Below are 21,034 nucleotides of genomic sequence, written 5' to 3' on the forward strand. Positions count from 1 at the left end.
CATCTTTCTAGCCTGTGCGTACACACCTAACCCATACTAAATTTCACCAGATGGCATTTTATTTCTTTAAAGTAAAGCAGTCGTGGGTTTAGACAGTTGAATTTTTAAACTTCTGTATTTACTGAAAGTGCATATGGTGCTATATGGACAAAGAAAGTGTGCTGAGAGAAAAACATTTCTGTCTGCAGTACCTTATAATCTCCCAGAGCAAGAAAAAAGTGCAGTCATATGGTGTATTTCTCACAAAATCCTATGTGGTTCAATTTTCTTCCTCTGCTAAAAATTAGATATATGTATCATGTACACGACTGGAAAACTATATTATTTTAAATTCCTCTTTTGGAGATTGAACGAAAGTTAATGGCTTATTGAAGTGATCCATGAATGATCTCTAGAAGAAAATGAAGTATAAAACTGAACTTGTTTTTTTAAGTGAAAAAAAAAGTTTAAAAACCTCTGTATGTCAACGTAAGCAGATGTTGGTGTAGAATTTACAGGGATGAGAAGGCTTATAAAACCTCCCTCGAGCCACTCACAGTTCATTTCAAGGCCAAGAACGCCCCCAAAATCTGTTTCTAATTTTACAGAAATCTTTTGAAATTTGGCACGGTATTCAAAAGTACGTGGAAAAAATAAAACAACTTAGTCCTGGCTTCGGCTTCCAACTACCAAGACATACTTGCTTCTTTTCAACATTTTTCACAGATCAAGTGACCCACGCTCTGAAGCCAGAATTAACTAACATTCAAAAACATCTGGAAAAATGAAGGTTAGTATATGCAGCCTCAGGAATTGCTAAAGAAAGAGAGCTGGTTAGATTGAGTTTGATCGGAGTTTTCTATTGTTTAGAAGGTGAGATTTTATACATAAGTATTTACTTCCTGGAGTGGGCTGGGGTTGGGAAATTGTTCTAAATATACTGTAGAAACATTTGTCCTTGCAGAGTTGGAAGAATTCCAGCAATTAAAGCCAGATCAGTAGAAGACAATCAAAAGCTTTGTGGAGAGGGAGAAGTAGGATTTAGGTGTAAACAAAATCTTGCCATTTCTGCTCTTTAGCAGAAACTGTGTATATGCCTAACTTTCTTTATTTTACATAGACATGGTTAAAAATTGTATTTGGAATTGCCACTTCTGCTGTGCTTTCTTTATTGGTGATGTGCATTGTTTTACGTCCTTCAAGAGGTAAGAACTTTCTGTGATTTACTCCATCTGCCTATAATAGCTTGGGAAATACACTAATGCATGGTCACAAGCGATTTAACATTTCCTAAGTGCTTATTTTCCAGAGTAAGTCTTTTATTTCCAAGAAGACTTTTAAGTTCATAGATAATGTCATTTCCTAAGACCGGGAATACTGAAGAATTTAAGGTGGGCGGTGAGAGCAATAGAAAAGCCTAAGCACTATTCTGCTTCACCCTTACACTCCTTCAAAATCTACACGCAGTTACAAGTTTTGACAGCCCTTTAGAGACAACTTTTGAACTCAGATTATTACTGAAAATGTATATATTACTTTTCATTATTAGGTTTTCCTCATGGAAAGTAAAAATGAGTGAAAATGGAAGAGTTAAAACAGAACCTATGGACGTTTTTGCTGCTGAAATAGGTCTTTCCAAAACTTTAGGGAGGAAGTTGAGAATAGAAGTCCTAGGAATAGCTGAGGAGAAAAAGAAATATTTGTTCTAAGATGCAGTGGCAATGAATAATAAATTTGTTTGGGAAACTAAGTATTTTTAAACAAGCAATATGATTAGTGATAAATCAGATCCTTTTCTTATTTTAAAGGCCTAAATTAACATTTATCTCTCTTCTCTGAAAATTGGAAGACACATTGCACTAATATTGAAACTAGTCTGAATTTAAATTAAGACTGAATACAGAAAATCAAGTGATATTAGGGGAATAATCTTAATTAAAATATATATGAAGAGGAGTTTAAGCTTCAAAAACAGTGGGAAAATAACAATAATAGGTCAATGCCCCTTGAGGTCTAGGAGTAGAGGAAAAGTTTTTGTACTAGTAAATATTAAAAGTTTATGATATCTAAGGTGAGAATTATCTTTGGTTAAAAGTTAACTGATAATAAAGAAACATCAGTGATCAGAGTTCACTGAAAACTATAGGAATATAGTGTGTATAATTTTTCAAAGATTTTTCAGGGTAAAACTTTTCAGACAAGTCTTTCACCTCAAGAGCTTGGGGGTCACATTTCTCTTCATCCCAGCAATTGTCAGGTGGCAGATTATTGACCCTTTGAATGCTAATCCATTCAAAATCAGCTCCAGACTTTTTACGAAATGGAACATTACCTGATACTGATATATTTTTAAAGGTCTCAAAGAAATTTAATATAAACAAATCTCATTGTAGAACCATATAAATCCCATATATGTCATGAATACCTAGATATGTGTGCATTTATGAGATGGCATAGATTAAAAAAATTACTAGGTAGTTCTACAATAAAATAGCGTGGGTAGTTAACTGAACTGGCAGGTAAAAGTTGTAAATGTTATTGGAGAAGTAGAAAGTTTAGTTGAAACTGACATTTTTTTTCCTCAGAAATAAAAGTTTTGAGAAACAAAAAGTGTAGATTTTATTGTGAACCTATATTCATGTCCACAGGGGAGTATAGATTGCTCTTTGGAATTTGAGCCATGGTTTCTAGTAAGAAATATACTATATTTGTACATTCACAAATAGTATATATGTATGCACATATAGACATTTGTGTAATTATATGTGAGAGATATGTGTGTATATTTATACATACATTCCAATCGTTATCCTCTTTCCAAGTGAAATGTATAGTAAACAGATAAATACATGCTATAAATTATACATAGTATAAAAGCTCTTTGCCTCTTATACTACAGTTTTCTATTTCCAACCAACACAATAATTCTCAGAGCAAAGCAATTTCTTGATAAGATGAAATAAGCAAATTAAATCTGAGATATATTTTTAGCACCCATTCAAAAACAGAAAAAAATATCATGTAAAAGCTGAGTATTTTTTGTCTATAATATCACTCTCTCTCTCTTCTAAATTTGCTGAAGAACTTCCCAAAATGTCATTTAAAGAACCTGTAAAAGGAACTATTCATTCCTCTACCTTCTGAGCAGGACCAGGGGAAGAAGTCCTCCTTCCCTTGAGTCAGCTCTGCTGGCAGCCCTGATGCCAGGTGCAGAGGCCTCATCCTTCTACTTCTCTCTCCCTTTTCTTCTCCACCTAAATGCTACAGAATCATCCCCAGTCTGGAGGGCCAGGTCCAGTTGTCCACAGTCACATCTGATGAGAATAGAATCTGAGTTGGCAGGACAATAGAAGGCACCAAGGAAGGGAAGGGAAGAATAGAGGATGAAAAGCCAACTAAGCTCCTACTTAGACTTCACTCCACATCTCATCAGAAACCCTGGTACCTCTTGGGCTCCTTCCTATTCTTAGCCCAGGATTTATACTCCAACATAAGAGCAGTCTTCCTTTCATAAACTTAAAGACACACTTAAGAAACATTCACTCATTTTGATTAATGCATTGTGTTCTCACTAATTAAATGTCCATCATTGTGACTGTTGTTGGAGATACAAAGGTGCAGTTTCCTAGATTTCCCTCTGAAAGCAGATCTGTTTAGCTTATTTACATTGCATGTCTGTAAGGGACAACTTTTTCCCAAAACTTCTGAAATTCCTGTTTTTATTTTCAATAAAATGGGGAATCTACATGGGTTTCTATCACTTACTTCCAGACTCTCCTTTGGGCCTCAGCCTAAGCTCCTGGGCTGATTCCCATTTTTGTCTCCAGCCTCCAACTTTTCTTGAGGCTCTTCTTCCTAAGCTTCACACATCTTCTTGTGTTGAGTTGCAACCAGACTTAGAGGGGAAACCAAACTTTCCCAGCTTATCCCCATTTTTTGCTGACTCCAAAGCCAAACACATAGTTCTTTTAAGAAATTACAAAGGTGACAAAATATGTATACATGCACACATACATACCCACACACAAAAGATCTAAATTAAAATGAAAAGTTACAAAGGCTCCAAAATTTCTCATGTAAATACTATAGGGTCTTGTTTCATGATTTATTGTTTTTTGGATTCATGGTATTTAGTAAAAGGATTTGCAGTAACTATTTGACCCCCTTTTGGATTCTATGGAGTGTAGAGTTCACCACCTCATGCATAGCAAGCATTCAGTAAATGTTAGCTGTTACATTTCTAAAGCTTTTCACATGCAGCAAATACTTAATAAGTGGAAGGAGCATTTTACTGTGGTCTCCAACCGAATATACATATACATATGCATATGCATATGCATATACACATGCACATACATATACACACAATGTCAGAGACTAGACCTTCTGTGTGATATATTTCAATTTCAAGAATGTTTTTCTTAGTTCTGAGAGTAGGGAGTCTTTATCCCTCGATATCGTCTTTGTTATATTCCCATCCCCTTGGACCAAAAACAACAAATATTGTTTAGAAATTGTTGTGTGCAAGGCAGTCATACAGGCCATTGGAAGCTCTAAGGCAAAGGCAGGAAGTGAAAAGAAGAGGAAAAATAAAGAAAGGGTTACATAGTGTGGAGAAATTATAAGTTCTTCTGCTCAGTGCCTCTGGTACCTCTCGGTTATGAGAGCCATTGTCAGACTAGACACAGACCTTCTTGAAACCTTCCCATCTACCTTTAAACAGTTTTCCTTTTATTATTGCTATTTTGTAACTGTTTTTATTGTTGTTTTGGTCCTGCAGTGTTGTATACAAATTTTTATTAGTTACCAGTTTTTAAAAATTATAAGATTTCACATAAAAATTCAGATATTTGGCTTCTCTTGAAATATCAGAAGATCTGGCAATATTGGGTTGGTCCATAACAAGTAGGTGAGAAGCAGTTGACGTCTTTAGATAGGCAATGCATCCTCCAGTTTGCCACAAGCCCACCATTTTCTATTTATTTTGCACAAGATGTGATTATAATATCTGCCTGACTCATAAACATTTGAATTTTTAACTCTTAGACTGAAAGTGATATAGGATTTCTCCTGGGATTAAAAATTACAATCTACTGAAGTGGGAAAAACTGATATTAGCATACACATTGTAGTTAACCATTATCCACAATGCCCAGCCTGCTGTGGCTCCTGGATACTTTGGTCATTTGTCCAATAATTATTTATTAAGCACCATCTAAATACCAGGCCCTGGTCTAGGGCATGACAGACCAAGCCTTTGCCCTTAGGAAACTTACAGTCTAACAATAAACAAGTAAATAGATAAATTAACAGAATATTTCAAATTATGACACTTCAGAAGTGTAATAGAGTACATCTGGGATGTGCGGTGGACAATGAAGTCTTCTCTGAGACTATTTGAACTGAGATCTTAAGAACGGGAAGGACACAAACTGGGGGACAACCCTCAATGAGCAGGGAAAATAGTTTGGAAATTCAAGGAATCAAAAGGAAACTGAAAGCTGTGAAATAAAAAATTATTTAAACATATCAACACAGGAAAATAAGTATGTACATATGGATTTGTGATTATATACACACCCATTTATATATGTGTGTATGCATGTGTGTAATATAGGATTGTAGTAATTGCTTATGTATATATATGTATATACATATGTAGATACAATTTGTAGTAATCATTTACGTAACTAAATAATGCTTTATATAATTTCTTTCAGAAGATAACTGAAGTTACAGACAATTTGCATAGAATGGAGATCAATATTTTATAAGAAGAAATATCATTTAGAATGTCTATATTCAGGCAGTATTATATTAAGAGTATATAATTAAAAGTATATTACTCTTACCACTCCTATAACCTCAACAATCTCTTAAAAGAAAAGATTTATGTGAGATGAAATCATCTTCGAAGGAGATGTGAATACATTTTTAAAGCTTGAGTTTTTCCCAGTATCAACATTCAGAACTGTGAAACAGACTCCCTCAAACATCTTAAGAGTTTTAAGCTTATTTATTCACTGTTCTTTTAGAGGAAATATGGGGAAGTCTAAAAGCCTGAGGAAAAGGTTCAGAAAGTTCATGGGCATAAAAGAGCTTTTGAGTTGAATGTAAATAAATCAAGTTTAGAGATTATATTTCTCTTAATTTGCACTTGAATTTTAAAGTCAGAGAAGATAAAGCTTGCCAAACTCTCTTTGAGTTTTGCCATATTCTAAATAAATTAGAAAATAATCCAAGTCTTTGGATGATTCCCTAATGCCAAGGAATTTACCTGTCTCTGATTTCCAAAGCGAATTATGTTACAACTTACACAAGAATATCTAGTCATAGATATTAGGAAAACATGTTCTAAAGTTCAAATTGGGGTTGCAGAATCAGAAGTAAACGTTTTTAAGAAATAGAGGGATGGTTAACCCGAGCCTTGAACCACAGAAAGAATTAAGGCAGTAGGCAAAAATTGAAATGATCTTTCTGTAGTACAATTAATCAAATACTAATCAGTCTCTAATTTTTTTTTAGGAGGTACCGGGGATTGAACCTGTGACCTCACACATGTGAAGCAGGTGCTCAACTGCTGAGCTACACACCAGTCTATAATTTTTCTTATTTATTGCCAAGCATATTGAGAGAAAAGAACTTATTTTTCTTTTCAGTATCCTTATGAAATAATTAGGATTATGTGTTTAATACAGAATAGCTTAGTCTTTATTAACTTTTATTCTTATTAATAATAAAAACAATAATATTGCTTAGTAACTCAAATTTTTTAATGTGGATTATGAATGTTATAAGTCCTAAACTACGAGTTAAGACTCTTCAAAGGAACAGGTTTGACATTGTATGTCAAAACCTTAGGTAATCTTTTAATGTAACATTTTATGCGATCTATGTATCTTTAAAAAAAAAAGATAATTAAAAAATGGAAAAAAAAAACCTTTGGTAACTTAGATGAAGTGGACAAATTTCTAGAAAAACACAAATTGCCAAAACTTACTCAAGAAGAAATAGAAAATCTGAACAGAACTATAACTGAAGAGATTGAATTAATAATTTAAAATCTTCCCAAAAGAAAATCTTAGGCCCAGATGGCTTCATTAGTAAATTCTACCAAACACATACAGAATAATTATTAACAATCCTTCACAAGTTCTTCAAAAATAACTAAGGAACACTTTCCAACTCATTCTATAATACCAGAATTACCCTGATACAAAAACCAGACAAAAGACATAACAATAAAAGAAAATGCAGACCAGTATGGTCCATTTGCTGTGTGATCTTCTGTATCTATTTCTCTCTTTTTTTTTTTTTTTTTTTTGTATTCTCTTCTCATCTTTCTCCTCTAGGATTCACGGGATTTGATCCTGGGGACCTCTGATGTGGAGAGAGGTTCCCTGTCAATCATACCGCCTCAGTTTCTGGTCTCTGCTGCGCTTCACGTTGACTCTCCCCTTGTCACTTGCTCAGGCACTGGCTCACTGTGGGGGCACTCAGCTTGCTGCAGGGGCACTCGGCTCACCATGTGGGCACTGGCTCTCCATGCAGGAACACTTTCTCTTCTCCTTTTTCACCTGGAGGCCCCAGAGATTGAACCTAGGTCATCCCATATGGTAGGCAGTTGCCTTATCACTTAAGCCACATCCACTTCCCATCAATATCTCTTATGAATATTGTTACAAATGTCCTCAACAAAATACCAGCAAACTGAACCCAGCAACATATTAAAAAGGATTTCTTCCAGAATGCAAAATTAATTAATTTAATATATTGTATTTAAAGAAAACACAAAATTCAAATGATCATCTCAATAGATGCAGAAAAAGCATTTCATAAAATCCAACACCTTTCATGATTGTATTAGTCAGCCAAATTGGTGCTGATGCAAAATACCAGAAACTTGTTGGCTTTTATAAAGGGTATTTATTTGGGGTAGGAGCTTACAGATATCAAGCCATAAAGCATAGGTTACTTCCCACACTAAAGTCTATTTCCACATCTTGGAGCAAAATGACTGCCGACATCTGTCAGGGCTTCCTGGATTCCTCTCTTGCCAGGTCTTGCTTCTCTCTGGGCTCAACTTTTCTCTTTTCCTGGGGCTTGCTTTGCTTTCCTCTGTGTGCTTACTTCCCAGTTTAAGACTTCAGCATCAAAGTCCAACATCAAAACTCCAACATAAAAACCCTCCAACTTTGTCCTTTGCCATGACTTTTATCACACCCTACTGACATGACCCAATCAAAGCCCTAATCATAATTTAATCACTCCTAGGTACAGAACCGTTTACAAACATAATCCAATATCTATTTTTGGAATTCATAACTATATCAAACTGCTACAGTGATGAAAAAAACACTTAATAAACTAGAAACGGAATTTTCTTAACCTTTAAGGACATCTGCAAAATCTCATAGGTAAAATCATACTTTATGGGGATAGACTGATTGTTTTCCCTCAAGATCAGGAACAAAACAGATGTCTTCTCTCTCCACTTGTATAACATTTTATTGGTAGTTTTCTAGCAAGGACAATTAGGTAAGAAAAAGTAATAAAAGGTATTAAGATTATAAAGGAAGAAGTAAAATGATCTCTATTTGAAGATAACATGATCTTGTTTATATAAAATCCTAAGGACTCCACTAAAAATGACTAGAACTAATAGCAAGTTCAGGAAAGTTTTAAGATACAAGATTAGTACGTGAAAATCAATTGTATTTCCATCTAGCAATGAGCAATCCAATATGAAGATCTAAATAAATAAATATAAAAACATCCCATATTCATGGATTGGAAAACCTAATGTTATTAAGATGACAATATACCCCAAATTGACCTACAGATTAAATGCAATGTCCATCAAAATCCCATCTGATGCATAGAAGAATTGACAAGCTAATCCTATAATTTCTGCAGAAATCCAAGGGATCCAGAAGAGCTAAAGCAATCTTGAGAAAAACAATGTGGAAGACTCACACTTCCTTATTTCAAAACGTACTACAAAGCTATATAATCAAAACAGTGTGGTACTAGAATAAAAATTGATATGTAGGTCAATGGAATAGAGCTTAAAGTCCATTTATGATTTATTAATTTTCATTAATTTTTCCAAACAATTTGATAGAGAAATAAAATGGTGCTGGGTCAACTGGATATCCACATGCAAAAAGATGAAGGATTTTTTTTTTACACTGTAAACAAAAATTAGCTCAAAATGGATCAGACTTAAATGTTTTCAAACTATAAAACTATTTAAAAAAAAGAAGTAAAATTTCTGTATTCTTAGATACGGCAAGGGATTTTTAGATATGACATCAAAAGCACAAATGATAAAAGAAAAATAATAAGTTGGACTTCATAAAAATGAAAAGCCTTTGTGCTGCAAAAGATGCCATCAAGACCATGAAAAGAATACCCACAGAATGGGAGAAAATATTTGCAATCACATATTTGATAAGGGACTGACATTCAGAATGTATAAAGAAATCTTACAACTCAATAATAAAAAGACAAATAACTCAATTTAAAAATGACTCAAGTAAAAAAGGATCTGAATAGATGTTTCTCCCAAGAAGATTTACATATGACCAATCAGCACATGAAAACATGCTCAACAGCAGCCCTCCTTAAGAAAATGCAAATCAAAACCACAAAGAACTACCACTTTACACTCTCTGGGATGGCTATAATCAACAAAAGATAGACAATAACAAATGTTGGCACAGATGTGGAGAAATTAGACTTCTCATACACTGCAGGTAGGATTGTAAAATTGTACAGCCACTTTGGAAAACTGCTTGGTACTTCTTCAAAATATTAAACACTATTACCATAGGATACAGAAGTTTCACTTGTACATGCACATCCTAGAGCTGGGTTGAGGATGAGGAATAAGGAGTGAGAGCTAATGGGTGTGGAGTTTCTTTTGTGGATGGCAAGAACATGCTCTAAAAGTTAGATTGTAGGGGAGCTGATGTGCAAGCAGTTGAGCGCTGGCTTCCCACATATAAGGTCCTGGTTCAATTCCCAGCCCCAGTAATTAAAAAATAAGTAAAATAAAGAAAACAAAATTTTAAGCCCTAAAAGAAAATTCCCATTGTTTACAAAAAAAAGAAGTAGATTGTAGAGATTGAGTCACTGCTCTGAATATACTAAAAGCCATTGAATTGTATACTTTAAATGGGTGAATTGTTTGGTATGTGCTTTATATCTCAGTAAAGCTACTAAAAACATAAAAGAAAGATATCATAAATGATGCAGGTTCTTTAGGCCTTGGAAGGGATGGAGTTTAGATATTTTCTCAGAACCATGAGAAGCCACAGGGAAATGACTTGATTAGGTTTGCATTTCAAAGAGCACACTCTGCCTTCTGTATGAAGAATAGACTAGAAAGTGAATGGGGGAGAGCAGTTTCCATTTTAGTGGACTCGGTGAGAAATGGAAATGAAGGAGGAGGTCCAACATGACCGCCAAGTATTTGAATTGAGGAACTAGAAGCAGTAGTACCATTTACTAGAGAAGACTAGATGTGGAGGAAGGACTTAATTTTTAAATTTAATTTATTGAAATATATCACCCACACACAAACATACATAAACAATAAGTGTATAGTAATAGTTGTGACCTTACAAAAAAACATATATAACATCATACTGGGCTCTCATAACTCACCCTACCACCAACACCTTACATTGTTGTTAACCTTTTTTAACGAACGATTAAAGAGCATTGTCAAAATATTACTTCTAACCAAAGTATTTTCCCCCAACCCTCCCTATTATTATCTTTATGTCATTTACATATGAGCATATATAAACAAGTGTATAGTAAAAGTTGTGAACTTACAAAGCAAACTGCATAACACCATACAGGAGTCGCATACATCAACCCTCCACCAACACCTTGCATTGTCCTGAGATATTTGTTACAAATTACAGAAGAATATTGTCAAAATCTTACTACTAATTATAGTTCTTATCTTACATTTGGTGTGTTTTTCCCCCAACACACCTTATTATTATTTTTTAAATATATTTTTTATGACAGAAGTTGTAAACTTATAAAACAATCATACACATATGCAGAATTTCCAAGCAACACTCCTCTATCAACACACCACACTGTGGTGGAACATTTGTTACAGATAAGATAATATCATCTGATTGTTACCATGTCCACAGTATACATTTGACTTACATTTTCCATACTGCCCCATTATCAACATAGTACATCTTTGGCATAGATGCAAGAATATTAAATTGTTACTGCTAACCACAGTCCATAGGTCATTCCAGTTGTATTTTTCCCATGCGTTCCCAACACCCTGCAGTAGTGATATACATTTCCTCTAGCTCACAAAGGACACTCTTGCATCTGTACCATCAAACACAATTCTCATCCACCTCTTGGTTTACTGTGCTATTCAGTTCCCAGATTATTTTCTAGCATTCTGTCAATTGGTATTTATATCCCTAGACTACCATTTTCAGCCACATCCCTATTTATAAACTAGTTATTACTATTCATTCTATACATTCTATACATTTCCACACTTTTACAGTAAAGCTAATTAAAACTTCTGCATGCATTGAACATCAGTAGTCCATCTCAGTCCTTTTCTTATCTCCATTAAGAATCCACCACCTACCACCAGGTCTTGAAGATATTTTCCTACAATTTCTTCGAGAAGTTTTATGGTTCTTGCTTTTATTTTTAGGCTTTTGATCCATTTTGAGTTAATTTTTGGATGAAGTGTGAGAGAGAGGTCCTCTTTCCTTCTTTTGGCAATAGATATCCAGTTTTTTCAGCACCATTTTCCTGAATGGACTGTTCTGCCTGAGCTGTGTGGGTTTGACAGGCTAGTCAAAAATCACTTGACCGTACATCTGAAGGTCTGTTTCTGAGCCATCAGTTTGGTTCCATTAGTCTATGTATCTGTCTTTATGCCAGTACCATGCTGTTTTTACCACTATGGCTTGGTAGTATGATTTAAAGTCTGGAGTTGAGGGTTTGCTTTTCCTTTTATGATGTTTTGGCTATTCAGGACCCCTTACCCTTCCAAATAAATTTGGTAATTGTGTTTTCAATTTTTTTTTAAATGCTGGTGGAATTTTTATCAGTGTTGCTTTGAATCTGTATATCAATTTGAGTAGATGGACATCTTAATGATATTTAGTTTTCCAGTCCATGAGCATGAAATATTCTTCCAGTTATTTAGGACTTTTTAAATTTCTTTTAACATTGGGTTGAAGTTTTCTGAATACAAGTGCTTTACATTGTTGATTAAGTTTATTCCTGACTACTTGAGTTTTATCTGTTATATTTTATTTTCACCACTCTTTTGACACTTGTAGATACTTTCATTGATATAATCTTCATTTCTAAAGTCTCTTCCAGGCCTCTCTCTCCTGTCTTTTCTTTTTAGGCTCTAGCATACCTGTTAATATTTCCTGAAAATCTGGTCACTTGCTTAGAAATTCTCTCAGTTTCTGTTTATCTGTGAATATTCTATCTTGCCCTCATTTTTGAAAGACAGTCTTGCTGGATATAAAAATCTTGACTGAATGTTTTTCTCTCGTAGTATCTTAAATATATCAGACCACTATCTTCTTGCCTCCATGTTTTCTGGTGAGAAATCAGCACTTAATATTATTGGGTATCCCTTACATGTTATGCATTGCTTCTCTCTTGCTGCTCTCAGAATTCTCTCTTTGTCTTTGGCAGATGACATTCTAATGAGTATGTGTTTTGGAGTTGATCTATTCAAATTTTTTTCAGATGGGAGTATGTTGTGCTTCTTGAACATGGCTCTCTATGTTCTTCAATAGGGTTGGGAAATTTTCTACCATTATTTCTTTAAATATTCCTTCTGCCCCTTTTCCCTTCTCTTCTCCTTCTGGGACATCCATGTATGTTTGCTCATCTCTGGCTGTCGTTTAGTTCCCTGAGAGCTTGTTCAATTTTTTCTATTCTTTTCTCCATCTGTTCTTCTGTATGGTCACTTTCAGAGGCCATTTTTTCACGCTCATCAATCCTTTCTTCTTCCTCTTCAAATCTGCTAATATATGATTCATTTCCCAAAAGATCTGCTATTTTCTTTTCATTCCCATAAGATCTGCTATTTTCCTATGCATGCTTTCAAATTCTTCTTTGTGCTCATCCAGTGTCTTCTTAATATACTTAATCTCTTTAGCCATCTCATTGAATTTATTAAGGAGATTTGTTTGAACATCTATGATTAGTTGTCTCAACTCCTTCATGTCATCTGGAATCTTATCTTCTTCCCTTAACTGGGCCATAGCTTCCTATTTCTTGATGTGGATTGTAATTTTTGGTTTGTGTCTTGGCATCTGGATTACTAGAGTATTTATTCAGGGTGCAGTTTTTCTCTTTAGTTTAGGGCTTCCTGCCCTTTCTCCCTTGCTGGTTGTGCAGTAGAAGCCAAGGATGTAATTGGTGCTATAAACTATGGAGGCTCAAGCTGCCTTCATTGCCCCAGGGATGGATGAAGCTTCTTCCAACTTTCTCCTTTCCCAGAGGTAGGGACAGAATCACAGTTAGTGGAATAATCAAGTCATGCAGGTCTAGACTGTTGTTGCCCAGAGAGACTGATGAAGCTTCATGCCCCTTTCTCCCCTGCCTGGGGCATGGATGGAGCTGCAGGTGTGGGCAGCAATCTATGCAGTGCAGGTCCAAAATAACCACAGTTGTCCCAGTTGACTTTTATTCAGTTTGTGCCAGCCAATGGTACCCTTAGTTACCTGAATAGGCTGGTGCTGAGCTAGCCAGCCTCCTCTCTGCCAAGGTTGGGACTAAAGCCTAGGCTAGGGCTGCAGGCTGATCTTGGTGAAAGAAACCGGTTCCTACAGTCACTGTGATATTTGGTCAGGCCGGCTTCCCCTCAGGCTGGAGGAGGAGTCAAAATGGAGGCCACTGGCCTTTTTCTGGCTTGGACAAATTCACACCCCAGCTGTTCCTAGGGTTATTCCTTAGCCATCTGAGTCTACCAATTAGTAGCTGAAATCCGCAGCCAATTGTCTCCTCCTCCCCTGTTTTTGGGAAATGGAGCTCCCAATTCCATTCACAGAACAGCTCCTGGGGCAGCTTGCACCACCAGAGTAGGACAATCACTGGTCTCTGCAGCTTGGCTGGCAATGTCCTAGAGAGGCTGGCCCTGGTCCCTGCAGCTTCCTCCCTGTCAGAGGTGGCACTGGGTCTTAGGCTAGACCTGCAATCTGGCCTGGATGGAAAGAAGTTGGTCCCCATCAGCACTGGGATTTTCAGTCCGCTCCACTTCCCCCTGTGCCATGTGAGGAGTTAAGATGGCGGCTCCTGGCCTCTTTCTGACTTGGACAGGCTCAAACTTCAGCTGTTCTCAGGAAGTTGGTTACCAACCGTCTCTTCCTCCCCTGTTTTTGGGAAGTGGAGCTTTCAATTCCAGCCATGGAACAGCTCCTGAGGTGGCTTGTGCCTCTGGTGGAGGACAGGAACCAGCCTCTGGGGCATGGAGTGCTCTACTTACAAGTCTTCTCTGCAGATGGGCAGTCTCCTCCTTCCACTCCTTCAAGGATGTGGCAAGATTTCCTTCTGGCCTCCTGAAGCCCCCAAACACGTGTTTCAGCTAGGTCCAGAGAGCTCTGGGTGTTTACTAACTGCCCTGTAGCTGCGGGAGCTGACTCTAGGAGCTCCTTATACTCTGCTGCCATCTTGTTGTAATCCAGGGACTTATTTTTTTTTCCTTAACTTTGGACATGCTGATTTTGAAGTGCTTGTGAGCTATGCAAGTGGAGATGTTAAGAAGTTTAATATACAGGTCTGAAGTTCAAAGGAGAAATCCAGAGGGAATCAGGTAGGGGAGGGGTTGGGGGTAGCTAGGGGTCAGCCTAGAGATACGTAATAGAAACCTTGAAAAATGAACTGGTCTTGGAAATGCGTTGTTCCCCAAGCAACACTAATATGAACCATATCAAAATTTAAAGTAGGGATTTGAGGGTGATGAGCTGGCACAGAAGACTGAGTGGGCCTTTGAAAATAGATAATATTGAAGGTTTGCTTTCATCTTCAGGGTCACCAAAACAGCATTTACCGTTTATGTTCTTTATGCTTTATATTGATTTTACCCCATGGTCTTCAGCCATCATGGAAAAAAAATAGCCCTAATTATAAGTGTCATAGCTTTATCCACACAAATATGCCTTAAGAAACAAAACCAAAAATTTCTGACAATTCCTTTGAATTACATACCTTGTTCAATGTTATATTTAAAAAGAATCATGGAAAATTGCATTCAGTGCTGAGGTACTTCATTCTTCAACTAGACAGTAAGAGCTTTATAGTAATCTTTTTTGTGTGTATTGACTACTACAAAGCTCAAATTGGCTCACTTTCTTTTAACCTAGGTTTTTGAGTACAATTATTTTACTCTTCTTGTGTGTTGAAGTTTCCTGTTCTTATTTTTGTGTTAATATGTTGCTGTTTTATTGCATCTGTGCTTTCAATTTAAATTGTAGTATAGCGGTGCAGTGCTCAGCCTCTAAAATCAGATGGAACTGGATTTAAATCTCAGTTCTGTTTTATTAAGCAAGTTACTTCACTAATCTAATTTACATCCTCATCTGTAAAATAGAATTTATAACAGTACTTATCTCAGAGGGCTGCTGGGAGGATTAAATGGGATGATACATGCAAAGTGCATGGCACTTCAAGAACTTAGTAAATTATAACACCTCTTATTACTAGCATGGAGTCACCTGAGGTCTGATTTTTTTTTCAAGGTTGACAGTGGTAAGTAGTAGATTTCAAAATACATGGCTGGTAGGCTAAAATACTTCCCCATCCCAATATTTCCTACACTTGTTTCTGCGGAGTTCACTTCAGAAACAAACACGACCTGAGTGACTGCTGGAGATGATGCCTCCTCCTGAAAGCATCTTTATAGAGCCAGCAGAAAGATGAGTACGCCGGGCCTGGAAGCTGATGACTCTGTCCTTGGAGTGGCTTCCTAAGCTTCGATTCTGAATGGAGTACAAAAGTGAGAAGAAAAGAACCTGCCAGTCATTTTGTGCCTGCTTCTTCCATCATATTTTCTCATTCGGGTTATGATGAATAGTAGAGCTCACATCAGATGTCTCTGTTCTGGCAGTTAGTCTCAATTTTTCAGGCCTAAAAAATTAAGTGGTAGAAACAGAAACAGAATCCTAATAAAGAATAAGCACAAAGCTTTAAAAAATAATTAGGAGACTAGTGAATCATTTCTTGCTTGTGAATCACTTCTGTGAATTGTAATTTCTTGGATTCTGACTGAAATAATTTTCTGCTTTGCTTTAAGAAGCTGAAAAGACAAATAATTAAAGCAGAGTTAATTAGAGTGTTTAAGAGTCTTATGAATAACTTTGCTAAAGATGGGGGCCAAACTGAATGTAAGAGCTCTTGATTAAGTGTTAACCAAGTAAGTGTCAATTTCGTATAGAAGAGAGATATGCTTTAGGAATTCATTTCTACTTCTGTTCAACTATTGAAGTTTAAAAATAATGAATGCCAAAATTAAACTTCCAAAATTGTCAAAAGATTACATTTCAATATTAAAACATTATTTGGAAAGAGACATGAAAATCCATTTATTTGTTGAATAATTATTAATTATTTTCAAGCCAACTGGAACTTTCTTAATGTTTTTGGTGCCATAGACATGATTTTTTTGCTGATTCCACACACACACATTCAAAACACTGAAAAATAATAATCCAATATTCCCTGCAATCTTGATTAAATCTAATCTGGGGCAGAATCATACCTTTGTCTTTTCTTCACTTCTCAAGGATCAACAGAAGGAATGTACCTAAAGAAGAGTCCATTTGGACATAGCCTCAAAAGACAAATAATGAACCATATCACAGGAAAGTGTCAAAACCACTAAAGGAGAGCATTAGTGTTTCTCAGAAGCCATCATCAGCACTTAGATGTATGGAGTCTATGCGTCATGAGATATGGATTGTTATGTAGTCCAGCACCTCCCACCTACCAAGTTTATAGGCAAGAAATGATTCTATTGATAGATGGAGGAATACATGAAAGCATTAAATTGGGATTCTGAACATTTGCAGACTTATCTGAAGGGCTCAGTAAAAATGAAAACTCCCAGGATCCTGTCCCCAGAGATTCTGATTTAGTGGGTTTGAGATAAAGACCAGAAATCTGTGTTTTACCAAGCACTACAAGTGGTTCCAAGGCCCAAATTTTGACATATATTTAAATGAACACATATGTAGTTGGTAGGTACACAAAATTTTCAACATGGACAAGAGGGTAGAGGTTGAGGGTAGATATTTTTGGGGGGGAAGAATTAGCAAAAAACAACCTAAAACAAAATCTGTTAATTTAGTTTGTTTTTTACTCAACAAATATTTATTGTGTTCTCACTGTGCGAGGTACTATCTTAGCTCCTGGACATATAATAGTGGCAAAATCAAACACAACCTCTATGTCTTTACATGTCTTTGCCACAAAAATTTAGAGAAGAAAAGGGATCATACTCAATAAATTTAGGTAACTCTTGAGACAGCAATAAGCAAATGGTATTTCCATTTAGCCTAGTGAAAGGTCATTTCTGGTGACTGATGTGACAGTCAACATTAATAGTGTAGTAAAGCATTATTATGCTTAATATCTTATTATCATACAAAAGAATTAATTGGAGCATCCATTGGAAATACTAGTAAACTTTTTATGTTTTATTCACACTTTTAACATGTGACCTAATAAATTTCAAACTAACTACATTACTCCATTGTGTTTATGAATATGCAGTCATTTTCAGCAGGAAGAGAGAAATGTCTAGTTAAAATTCCTCCAATTAGATTTGAGCTCACTCTGTGTCCATCCTGACTCCAACATAATTATACCTTCCAGGTTCTGGACACATCACATGTGAGGGAGCTTATGATGGTAATATAAAATTTGGAAAAATCTTCCTACCCCAATCTGTGCCGTAAACTCTATTCCCACATAAGTGTAGCTGGCTTATTTGAATATGTTTTCTGTCTATCCACCCATCATTTCTCAGGCTGTGCTGGGGATTATTCTTATAATGACAATTAGCAGTATGATTAACAGATGTTCAAAATTACTTTAATGATATTTTCTGAGCCCTAATATAGCCTATGCTAAGTTCTCTATCTAGATTGTTGGCATTCATAGCTGCTATGCACACATGTAAAATAAATGACAAGCCAGGTAGTAATATGAAATGTACTCTCTTGTATAACCTTCCTTGATAATCTAAATTAGAGGGTCTCGAAGGGCAAATAATTAATCTTTGGAAACTTTTTGAGAAATCTGTTAAGGATTAGCATGTTTATTAATGAAATGAAAATTAACAGGTATTTTTTAAAAATAAATTTTATTTTTCCATATGTACAATACTTGTACTAATTGTCCTTATAATCATAATTTTAATGTTTCAATTATGGAGTAGTATGATTGCCAGCACACTCCAATTACAATTGATAAATTTCATTAAATTAGAATAAATACAAGCTTTTATACTGATCATTTAATCTGAAAATGCATTTGTCAAACTGTGATTTTAATTGTATTCACGTGAAACAAAAGTTCTAATGGTCAAATTAGTATGGGAAACACTAAAGTATTTATCTAAAGTAAACTGATGAGCTATGATAATATTAAAAGTTAACAGTTATTGATGCTAACTTTGTGCCAAGACATAGAACTGAACTTTTCGCTTGAATCATCTCACTTACCTTAACTTTTATAAAAATGAAGATTTATTATAGCTATGGAGTTATCTATAAGCATAACTGTAAAAAGGAAAATTATATGCAAAGATAATTAAATAGGAAAAACTATAATGTAATTCATTAGCCATAACCAAAGCATTATGTATGCTAGACTTCAAAAATAGATGTAGCCAATGTTATATTAATTTGTTTAATTAATATCAAAAAGAGGTTTTTTTAAATTAGTGTCTTTGGCTTTTGCAATGAATTAATTCACTAAAATTTAAAGTTTATCATGTAGATGTTCAGAATTGTGTAGATACAAACTAAATGAACCTCAAATGGAAAATAATTTTCACTAGAAATAGTGTTCTAATTCTCCCTTGGTTACATCTGAAGCAGATTGCAATTTGCTGTTAGGGATGCTAAATAAAATGAATTTAAAATACTTAGGTTTATTTTAAGGTTATTGTAATAAAATGGTCTCTTAGATATTGAATCAGAACACAAAATCAATGGAATGAATTCTGCACAAGGCAATTCAATTAAATAGAAGAACTTTCACTGTAAGTAATTGTATAGCATGTACAATCTTATTTAAGATGCAAAGGGAATGTAGGCAGATGATAATTTTTTAAAAACTAAAAACTAGGATAACCTAATGTTATTAAGTATTCCGTTTTCTGGTTCCAAAAAGGTTCACTTTTCTTGTGGCCACCAGATCAATTTTTAGTTAATGTTAGGGAAAAAGTTATCATAATCCTAATAAGGTGTGTGGATCATCCATGCATCAGTTTGAGTCAGTTAGAATAGCAGAAGATGTCATTATCCAGTTGTAAATTTGTTCTTATCACCTGGCAATATATTTACATAACTATAAGGTTCCTACTAGTAGGCTCATTGTCAAATTTCAAAATTTACAGTGGTAGAACTGGAAAAGATTATCATCTTTGTCTAGTCTAGCTCCTCAGTTTAAAAGTGAACAACCTACGGGAATTATCAGCAGAAATGACCTTCCACTAGGTTCTATGGAAACACCATTTCCTTATTGCTGTCTCAAGAGTTACCTAAATTTACTGAGTATGATCCCTTTCCTTCTCTCTATTTTGGGGCAAAGACTTGCATAAGGCATATATGTGGAGTGGACACAACCATTCTAAGGTCCACAGGATGGAGGAATAGAGTATGGATTAGAGTGGACTTACTGATATTCTATTCATGAACTATTGTGATTAGTAATAGAAGAAAGTGTGGCATTGGTGTGGAGAAAGTGCCCATGGTGGCTGCTGGGGGTAGGGAGTGGGAGGAAGAGATGTGATATGGGGGCATTTTCAGGGGTTGGAGTTGTCCTGGGTGGTGCTGCAGGGACAGTTACCGAACATTGTATGTCCTCCCATGGCCCACTGAGTGGACTGTGGGAGAGTGTGTGCTATGATGTGGACCATTGACCATGAGGTGCAGCGGTGCTCAGAGATGTATTCACCAAGTGCAGTGAATGTCTCGTGATGATGGAGGAGGATGCTGTGTTTGATTTTGCCACTATTATATGTCCAGGAACGAAGGTAGTATCTGGCACACAGTGAGAGCACAATAAATATTTATTGAGTAAAAGATAAACCAATTTGACAGATTTTATATTAGGTTGTTTTTGTTAATTCTTCCCCCCAAAACATACCTACCTTTAACCTCTACCCTCTTGTCCATGTTGGAAATTTTGTTAATCTACTCTTCCAACTACGTATGTATTCATTTAAATATGTATCAAAATTTGGACCTTGGAGCCACTTGAAGTGCTTGGTAAAAACACAGATTTCTGGTCTTTATCTCAAACCCTAAATTTGATTCTGATTCTAAATCAGAATTTCTGGGGACAGGATCCTGGTAGTTTTCATTTTCACTGAGCCCTTCAGATCATTCTGCAAATGTTCAGAATCCCAATTTAATGCTTTCACATAATCCATTTAGTTCAGTGTATTCCTGTGTCTATCAATGGAATCATTCCTTGACTCTACACTCTCAGTGGGTGGATGGTACTGGACTACATAACAATCCATATCTCCTGACGCATAGACTTCAAACAAATTGTACCAGAGGTTGACTTCCCAAAGCAATACAAGAAATTAGAGGTAGAACCGTTCTTTAATGAAGAAACTTCAAATATCATCCATCCACCCATCCATTCATCCATCACCCATCATCCATCCTTCAATTCATGTTTTCATTTATTCAACAAGTATTTATTAAATGCCTGTATGTGCTAGACACTGGTGATGTAATGGTGAGCAAAATTAGACATGGTAGCTCCCTTATAATGATTGTTT

The 21,034-nt window shown here is 35.6% G+C and overlaps 1 protein-coding gene across 2 annotated transcripts in view; it reads left to right on the top strand.

The window, feature by feature from the left end:
• Window positions 1-644: 644 nt before the first annotated feature.
• The window catches only part of FAP (fibroblast activation protein alpha), a 77,378-nt gene continuing 56,988 nt past the window's right edge, over window positions 645-21,034 (top strand). The window contains exons 1-2 of one of the 2 annotated variants that reach the window (XM_004464404.5): window positions 645-769; window positions 1,100-1,184. In XM_004464404.5, coding sequence (XP_004464461.2) covers window positions 764-769; window positions 1,100-1,184 — 91 coding nt within the window. In that variant the 5' untranslated portion in view covers window positions 645-763. The remainder of the gene's footprint in view (window positions 770-1,099; window positions 1,185-21,034) is intronic. The other variant, XM_023590495.3, reaches the window with a different exon arrangement.

Source organism: Dasypus novemcinctus, chromosome 7, assembly GCF_030445035.2.
Source record: "Dasypus novemcinctus isolate mDasNov1 chromosome 7, mDasNov1.1.hap2, whole genome shotgun sequence".
In the NCBI taxonomy this organism is placed as follows: domain Eukaryota; kingdom Metazoa; phylum Chordata; class Mammalia; order Cingulata; family Dasypodidae; genus Dasypus; species Dasypus novemcinctus.